General features: G+C 41.7%; 1 protein-coding gene across 1 annotated transcript; it reads left to right on the top strand.

The window, feature by feature from the left end:
• The first annotated feature begins 739 nt into the window (after nucleotides 1-739).
• tp53inp1 (tumor protein p53 inducible nuclear protein 1) lies at nucleotides 740-8,879 on the top strand. The gene is made up of 4 exons (XM_048260532.1): nucleotides 740-958; nucleotides 2,081-2,449; nucleotides 5,452-5,896; nucleotides 6,261-8,879. Exons 2-4 carry the CDS (start codon nucleotides 2,227-2,229, stop codon nucleotides 6,508-6,510), a joined length of 918 nt encoding a protein of 305 aa, XP_048116489.1. The 5' UTR covers nucleotides 740-958; nucleotides 2,081-2,226; the 3' UTR covers nucleotides 6,511-8,879.
• The last annotated feature ends 673 nt before the right edge of the window (nucleotides 8,880-9,552 follow it).

The raw sequence follows: 9,552 nt of genomic DNA, 5'->3' as shown, positions 1-9,552 counted from the left end.
GCTCCCAAGACTCAGGTTTTTAGGAAGAACCCATATCTGTGGGATGCTTCACTGGCTTTGACATTTGTTCAATATATTTAATTTCCCGAATGGACCTTATGTGAACTATGCCAGACTGCTCGTATTTGCCATCTCACCAAATGGTTGCAGGCCTGCGATAACTGATTTGGCTTAATCAATACTCATCGCTCATGTATGTGACAAATAAATGCAGTAGGACTTATATCAATAGCTCATGTATTCTATCACATTGTCACATGGGAGAGCAGGAGAAAAAATATTGTGGTAATACAGAGTAATTGCTATTTACAGCCAAGATGGTTTGAATAAAAATCCATATAAAGAAAAAAACTAAGCGGCTACTAGGCCTACTAGTGTAGGCATAGGCAACCAAGTCTGGTCTGGTTGCCTATTCTGAAGGAGGAATAACATCCTGTGATTGTCACTGATTCAGGAAATAACCCTACATTTGCAAGGATTTCCATTTGAACTTTGAGAATTTCAATGATATTCATTTCTTCAATGAAGAGGTTGAAACAGTAGGCTATCTGTCACTCCAACACAAGTTCTTCCTCCAGACAGGTCTTTGCCCAGTCTTGTCTCCGTCTAGGCTGAGTCACGTGCGTTGGTGACAGTCAGTCAGAGCCAGTAACAGAGTTTCATTGGCTGATTTGACTGCTCTATCACCCGCCCAGTGGGCCGTCCTTCCTGACGTTACACTCGATCAGCTGTTAATGCTCCACAACAATAACAACAAAGGGTGTAGTTGAGACCTAGACGGAGCTAGTGAAAAGAACGACGTTGCTCCGAATTCAGGGTCCAGAAACGTTAATTTCTTCTGCGAAGAAAAGCAAATATATTTTTATACCTTGAAGAAAATATCTACCTCAGAGTGCAGTTTTGTATGTCAAGATATTTTTTTTTGCTGTTTACAGTTTTCTTCCTGCCGCCGCCGCAGGTGAGTTTGAGCTCTTTGTTGTCTGACGGAGGAAGGACAAAAAGTTCGTTTGAAAGTAGGTCTAGACTTTCGCAAACTGTCGCTTGATAAAGATAGACTGTCGGGATTCGACAACTCTTTGTGTATAGAGCAACATTAACTGTTAAATGCGCTATGCAACCAGACGTTTTTAAAATAGACTATTTTTGGCATGCTATTCAGATCGCATCATTTACAGACGCCTACCGAAAATGTAGGGTAGGCCTATTTCTGAAACTTTGCAATGCAGAGGATATCCGACTATTCCACTGAAAATGGTTTTATTCGACATTCAATATTTGCTACGTTACAATTTACGTTGGTGGTAGCGTCCGCCCAGTCGGTGTAAGGTTACGTAGAGCCCTCAACCCCTCCTCTTGCTGGCGATCAACAAACCGTCTCCAGACTGAGCGCTACTTGATGGGTTGTTGGCCGCTTTAAATCGTTAAACTTATGACAAAGTATAGGGGGACATGACGCAATCAGATTTCATGTTAGGCTATAGCACGATAATAATTCTTACAACACCTGGCCATTATTATATAGCTCTAGCCTATTTCTACAGAACAAAAAAACGCCAAAGACCATGGTTACGTAATTTGCGAGCACACGCAGCTTTGTTCTGTTCTACGGGCAGGATCGTGTCATGTTAAAGCAGCTGGTTTGTTTTTTTCTGAGCAACCTATGTTATATGTGATAAGCATCTACAAACGATGTCTTCAAATGGCAGTTCCGTTGTTTTGTTAGTTTCAGGTAGGCTACTACTGTTTGACATCAGATGTGCTGCGCACAAACACCGCTCTGAGCAAATGTTTGCATTCTTTCCTGCTGTAGGCTAGTTGATGGCACAATGATTAGGGGAACAATTCCTGTGCTGCTTTAAGTTTTAATCACCTCAAGCCATGTCTATATTCATTTGGAATGCCAAAATAACATGAGAGGATATTCAGCACATTGTATGCTCTCTGGATAAAATGGCTGTAGATGTGAGAATAATGAATATTGCCTCCATATACCCACTTGTGTTATAACTTGAGTGAATTATGCCAATATTACACATGATATAATGTGGGAATTGTTGTCTGCCTTTTGTTCTTTTCCTAGGCCTTTCTATATTTTGTGTTTGTTTTGCACACTTTGGGAAACTATGAGTGACATTCAGAGTGCCCTCCTTGTCAGATGAGCACCTCGCCCCTCATGCCCGTCCGCACCTTCCGGGAAACTTCTCCAAGCAGCGGCTCCCGCAGCTGATGACCAAAGCACCCCACCCTCTCCCGCCGCCCGCCGCAGGTCTGACCTGCCCAGCGCAGCCCCCGATCCCCAGGTCCACAGCCGACGCTACCGCCACCATGTTCCAGAGGTTCACCAGCATCCTGTTCGGAGACTCCGTGGAGGATATCCGAGGAGGCATGGCTCAGCCAGGCTTCGATGAGAAAGAGGATGACGATGAGTGGATCTTAGTGAATTGTCTGGGTGAGTTATCCTCTACCTCCCCCGCCCCTACACACATTAACTACTAAAAAGAAATGATGCAACATATTTTGAACGTTGCACGCATCCTATGAATCACCTACCCTTGAGCACTAGGCCTACTCTAGAAGCACCATGCCTCACAACTTTAGACACCAACCGCCACTGTTGTCAGTAGCCTAGTCTTTATCTGTATTTTATCTCTACTGTCCATTTAAATTGAAAACATCTTGTCATTGTTATTACGGTTCATGTCTTGGATGGGGGCTCTCCAAAATAGACTAGCAAACAGTGTGCTCATAGTTTACTTCTCCTCATAAGGCTTATAAATATAACATGGTCTTGAGGGACTTCAGCTAAGTTTGACGTCATGGGTCAGCTTTTAGCCTGGACTTCATAACCTTTGTGCCTCCAAAGACAGACTTAATGGCAGACACCAGGATCCTAATGTACACCAGGCAAACAGCCAGAGTCTGTTTTTAAAAAAAGATGTTGGATGTTGGCTGGCTTGTTGCTGCCAGAAGGTTTTCGCTGGTGTTTGTGTGTGTGTGGGGGCATGTGGGTGTTGAGTGAAGCTAGGTTCAAGGGACTGTGTTAGGGTGTCTCATATTATACTGCGTGTGAATATTTCAGGTGCACGGCTATCTTAGCCGACCCATATCTTCGGATGGGGGGGCTGGGGTGAAAGGAGAGTGGAAGGTTTACAATTTAAGGATAAGTGATGACTAGCCTCTCCAGACCGTATAAACAAAAGGACCCCTAAGGGTCACCTAGACCGCCACCTGGGTTGGATTACTGTTTACGCTGATGGCACGGTGCTGTAGGAGGGGTATGTATGTGCATAGACTCAGCTATAACCATTTATGCAGCAGGTTGGGAACTGGATGTTGGTGAAAGGAAACCATTTTTATTTGACCAATTGCTGGATAAAATGACACATAATCTATCTGGCCATGCACTGGTTACGTAATGTGCATGGCCAGTCTTATTTGGCTTTTAGACAAGTTTTAGTGCAACCAGTGTTGTGAGTCAAAGGTGGGCTTGATTCTCAGGGCAAAGTTTGCCACCGTAGTCCTTGCCCTTGGCATGTTACACACATCATGTCAATTTACTAGCTAAGGTATTCTTATTAAGGTAGGGCAAGCTTTAGGAAGAAGAGAGGTGCTATTTTAGGCTGTAACTATTGGCCCATCATTTGGGAACACATAGCCAATGGCACAGCTGTTTGTGTCGCTTGACGTCAAAGTTTGAAAGTTTCCATTAGCTGAGATGATAGCCTACATGGTGCTGCGTCTGAGAAGCTTTGGCAACACCTATTCTAAATATGAAGAAGATAAAAATACAAACGCTGCCCAAATGTGACGATTCCCTTAGCCTGATGGTTTCTTGCTGTGAGTTTAGACCTCAAGACTAGCTCAGCTATTATCCTTTGGCAATTTAGAAGAATTAAATAAATCTGAAATGGTCAAATCCAAAGCTTTTGGCTGCAACATAGACATTTAATTTAGCTTTCAGTAGCCACTCCAAACATTGGAAGGCTTCCTCCAAATAGAATAGCAGATTTGCAGTAGTGTTCTACAGCTGCATGATGACATGACGATGCACTGTCTTGGTTATTTATTATAATAATAATAATAATAATAATAATAATAATAATACGATTTCTTTGTATAGCACCTTTCATACACAGAATGCAGCTCAACGTGCTTTACATTTGAAACATTTAACACAACAATAGAAAAGAAAATAATAATAATAATAATAATAATAATAATAATAATAATAATAATAATACATTTTGAGGCTAATGCTGCAAGTTGTTGCAGTAGTATATATATATATAGGCTTTGCTATCAAATGCCTACATAACCCTACATACCACAAGCCCTTATTGCAGGCCCCCACAAATACCAACAATTTCCTACACATTCTTCTATTTGTAGGACAGTCCAGGTCCACTGTGATGTGTTCCCCAATAGGAGAGAAGCTCTGTAACTTTATGTGTGTTTGGGGTTAGTTGGTTGGTCACCACAGCTGCCACACCTGATTGAGTGGATTAGAGGTTAAGTGGCTTCGGGCAGTACGCCACCAAGGCCCCATAAGCTGTTTAAGAGGTCAGCGAATGCAGTCAGGATTACAGGCAGTATCACCACATGTTTGCTGTCAGCAAAAAAAAAAGACATCCATCTGTCTGTCCGGGGTGTGGGGGATGTTGGAGGATCAGGTCATAGTGAAGCACTAAATTGTTGGGCGAAGCAAACAGGAGAAGATGTGGGCCTCATGTATTGGTGTGATGGGAGGATCATTCTCCTCTGAAGCAAATTTGGATCAGAATGGGATTTTTTACCCAAAAGTTGGCCTGGTATGTCCCACCATATGATGACTAGTCTACTGCTGTTAGCAGTACAGTTTGGTTTGCCTAAGCTGACTAGGTTGTTGTTCAGATTGCTACCATGAAAATAGATTGTGTAAGGGAAAGTAATAACCACCTGGGCTCTGTAATTTCAACCTGAAAGTTCAGAGTGGTTTAAAACCCATGAGGCCTCTTGCTATGGACAAAGAGGCAGATAAGGTCCAAGAGTTCGCTTGACTGTTTGATTTCCTAAGAAAGATTTCCAGGGCACCTCTTTGCTAGATGCCTTTGCGCCCTCTAAGGGCAGGATGTGTAAGTGCAGTTCTTCACCATGTTTCTCTAAGCTTCCTCCTCTCTTGTTTAGTTGTTTGAGTAGATTTGCTGATATTTTTGACATTATTATAAGTCATTGTGCCATAATTATATGACATAAGCTCTCATTGATGAAACTTTCAAATTTAGTTTCCGTCCTCTACAATATTGTCACCTACCAGGTTTAGTACTTGAACCAGAATTTGAACATGAATGTACCTCTTTATTGGTTAGAGCCTCTGCTTCTGACTGAGATGTTTTTCTTTGTCCTGAATACCAGAGTGGCAGTTAGTACTCTCCATTCTGACCCTTGACCCTGTTTCTTCTTCCTGACCTGTAGCTGAGGCCTATGCAGGCTCCTGTGGGGACGGCCTGGTGGAGGTTAGCCCTGAGGACCTGGCTGACCTGGAGGCCCCCTCTCCTGAACGTCCGCTTCGCTCCTACTCCTGCTCCTCGCTGGACTCGGCCGCTGACACCGACCTTGACCCAGAGGATGGTGGTTTCTTGCGGCTGGATGCGGCAGGCGAAGACGAGGAGGAGGAGGAGGACGTTGACGAAGGAGAGGATGGGGAGTTTAAGGGCTGCGCATTGGAGGAGAGCTGGTTCATCACCCCACCGCCGTGCTTCACCGCGGGGGGGCGCACTCCTGTCCTGCTGGAGACCAGTCCCCTGGAGAACCTACTGATCGAGCACCCGAGCATGTCCGTCTACGCTGTCCACAACCCTCGCCATGCCAGCCGACCCCTGGTAAAGGAGAACTCTCATCATGAGCCATCCCTGCACAGGTAAGACACCAGAGAATAGTTTATTGCTGAATTGAATTTTTTATGATTTTGAAACATTTCTTGTTCAATGTGACATCTATTGTAGTATGTTCTAGAATGGGTTTTGTGCTTATCTTCAAGGTTGATAAATTCCTTGACTATACAATTCAGCCAACACTCTGCAACCATATACTTATGGCCGCAACCAGGAGTTTTACATTTATTCATCTGGCTTACGCATTTATCCAAAGCCATGTTTCTGAAAAAGTATTTAATTCCAGTTGAATATCTTCGTGTGAGTTATACATGGTTTGAAATATCTGATTGTAGGAACTTATATTTTGTTGGTGTACTTGTCTAAACTGTCTGTTTCTCCTGTTGTCAGGACGGAGGTCCAGCGCCGGCCAAGCCACTCTACTGGCTGCTATGCAGCTGCCCTGGCCGCCCACGCCAGCCTTCTGGCGCAGGTCAAACATGGCCGCCTTGCTCAGCGTGTCCGGGACAACGTGGAGCGCCAGAGCCTCTCCCGAAACGCCCTGCGCCGCCTCAACATGCTCCGTGAGGGCCGGGCCCGTCACGCCAAGTCCACTACTGGGCTTGTCCATCAGCCTGGTCAGAGGCACTTCAACTACTGAAGCCGCCCCTTTCACCCCCCTTCCCATCACCTGCCCTCCTTCTGCCCCAACAATCAGCTGTCCAAACCACCCCACCACCACCTCCATGGCCAGGAATATGTCTTTCACAAAGATGTAATAATGGAGTACTTTGCAAATCAGAGCCTTTATACCGTAGGTCACTTTATTAATAGCAGGTTTGCTCGCAACTGGATAGATAGTTTTGAGGTTTGTCAGAGAAGAGCAACACCAATCCCACTCCACTTTTCTCTGCTTTGAGCTGTGTGTGGAAACAAACAACTCTTTGTGTGTGTCTGTGTGTGAGTATGTGTGTGTGTGTCAAAAACATGGAGCTGCCATGTTTGATGCTAGTGTTGAGAAGAACGTGTGATTTGTTGGTTAGTGCCAGAGCAGACAAGCAGATGGGAATTTTGCCTTCATAATAAGCCTCAACTGGTGCTCTACTACCAAGAGCCAGGTGAACATCTTATCGTCCCTGGCCATGAAGAACAGTTACCACACAAAATGGCAGTGTAGATTCTCAGTGTCGTTTCAAAGCCATAATAACTTCTTCAGGCTAGTAACACAGTCTGTCTTGGGTAGAGCAAACTTTGCTGTGATTTATATAGATTAGTACTTACACTTTTATTTTGTGAATTGAAAAAAAGAAAACGTATAGTTCAATAATGGGTGTTTCACTAACAGCCTCGTTTGAATAGTAGACAAATAATGTAAAATATATATAAAATGGAAAAAAAATTCCAAAAATATTTTTTGAAAGGAAAAAAAAGATGGCTTATATATTACATATCAGTATGAATTTGTGTATGCGCGTATGTTATTCTGTGTATGTATGTAAACCACAGTTTGTTTTAGTTTTTATCTCTAAATTATGTGGTTCATTGTATGGTTGTGTAGTTCTAGATTCCAGAATGATGAAAAACGTTGAAAAAAAAAACTTTTTGAATATTGTATCTTTCTTGTAACTTGTAAATCTGCAGTACACTTCTCAGGGTCAGGACTCTTCACCTTTTACTAAAATGCAGATTACTTGATGGATGTTAATTGTCTTGTACATACTGGAAAACCTCTTAAAATTATCAAATGTGGACAATGCCTTGTGAGATGTTTGTAATCCGTGGAACTTCTTAAAGGAGAAAAAAGGTGTTTTTCATTGAAGCAGAAAAGAAGTTAAATGCTTGCTTGAGGACTGTGAAAATTATCTTTTTTTTTTCTCCTCAATTGACTGTTAAAACGTATGAAGATGGAGTGAAATTGTTATTTTTACAGTACAGTGATCTTTCCATAGTTTTATGTGTGTCTGATTTGGTTTCATAATCTTAATACTATCCTTACCCAATAGAAGTGTACCAGTTCTCAGAGCAGCAGTCTTTCCTACTGTTATCTGTTGTTATTCCTTACTGCCTTATGAATATCCCTTATCATATGTGGAGATCAGAGGGCCATGATTGTTCTGCCCAGACTGAATTCTGTTGAAGGAAAGGGCAGTCGGGAATGACTATGGACACCATGCACCTTCCAGATTCACTTGTTGTTTTTTGTTGCTCTTAGATCCAGTGCAAAGGACTATTGAGTGCTCACTATTGTTTGGTTGTTACTTCCTATGCTCTTCTTTTTCAATCAGTTGGTGGCATACACAAGACACTATGTTATATAGCTCTTTAGGACAGTTGTCTTTGTGTATGTGGCTGTGTGTGATGTTGTAGTATGACTGTGTATGCTGTTTCCGATTCTTATTTGTTACTCAGTTCAAAAGACGAAGGGAACGGGAGCTGTGCGAATTGTCTCCATTTTCCACGAATATGCTGGACAAGCCCCCCACCCCATCTTCTCTCAATTTTGCATATGTTTATCACAGGGATTCTATTATTTTTTTGCCTTGAATTGTGTTGATCACGTGCCTTCCAGGTTAAAACATTATGACAATGCATTTACAGAGAACTTGAAAAGTCCAGTAAGGACAAAACCATAAACAAAAAGCGAATTTCTATGCACAGGGGTTAGAATGACTCTGTGAACCACTTGCTCTGTACACCTTTTATACACAAAATGTAGCAGACCTCTTTTGTTTAATGTGTGAAGTGTATTTTCTGTGGCATTTGTTTTCATTGCGTGTTTAGACTGTGCTTTCAATTGATTTTTATAGTTTACTGGAATTATACAGCACTTTGCCAAAAGTATAGGGTTTAGTATCACATTTATTTATCTGTATTTGTTCTTATTTTGAACCATTACTAATGTCATTGACTGTTTGTATTTTCATTTTAATTTGCAGATGCAATTATGTAGCCTGATCTGTTTCACTGAAATGCATTATTTGGTAAAACCATGTAAGCTACCAGTCTTCAATAAAACGTTTCATTATACAATTTGGATACATTTTTTCGGCCATATAGGCGACAAATGAAATGATCATACAACAGGCTATTTGTAATGTCAGCAATCACATGCATGCCATCCATTGACACTGGTTAAATTATTAGGTCTTCTAGATATGGTGGGGGAAATAAGTATAGAACATGTCAAAATTTTTTCAGTAAGTATATTTCCAAAGAGACTATTCACATGACATTTTCACCAGACATTAGTATTAACTTGGGAAATCCAAACCAAACAGTGAAATGAGACTGTTGAGACTGAGGAAAAAGTAGGCCTATTAAACATGGTAAGAAAAAGCAGTACATCATGGCTAAATGCAAGGAACCAGCTGAAATAGTTAGTCTGTAATTATACCTCCTATCTGTTAAAATTAATAGCAGCTGGGTTAGTATATCAATACTATAAAAAAAGGTTTTTCATAACTAAGGTGTCACACAAGAAACATCTTAGCCTTGATGTACTGCTTTTTCTTACCGTGTTGAATAATTTCTTCCTGTCTCATTTCTCTGTTTGGATTTTTTTGTGGATTTCCTGAGTTAATGTCTGGTGAACATTTCATGTCAATAGCCTCATTGGAAATATATTTACTGAAAAAAATGTTGACACGGTCAATACTTATTTCCCCCACTGTATGTTTATACATAACATTTCAGAAAACGTGCA

Source organism: Alosa alosa, chromosome 13 (assembly GCF_017589495.1).
Source record: "Alosa alosa isolate M-15738 ecotype Scorff River chromosome 13, AALO_Geno_1.1, whole genome shotgun sequence".
In the NCBI taxonomy this organism is placed as follows: domain Eukaryota; kingdom Metazoa; phylum Chordata; class Actinopteri; order Clupeiformes; family Clupeidae; genus Alosa; species Alosa alosa.
This window is presented reverse-complemented; position numbering and strand designations above follow the sequence as displayed.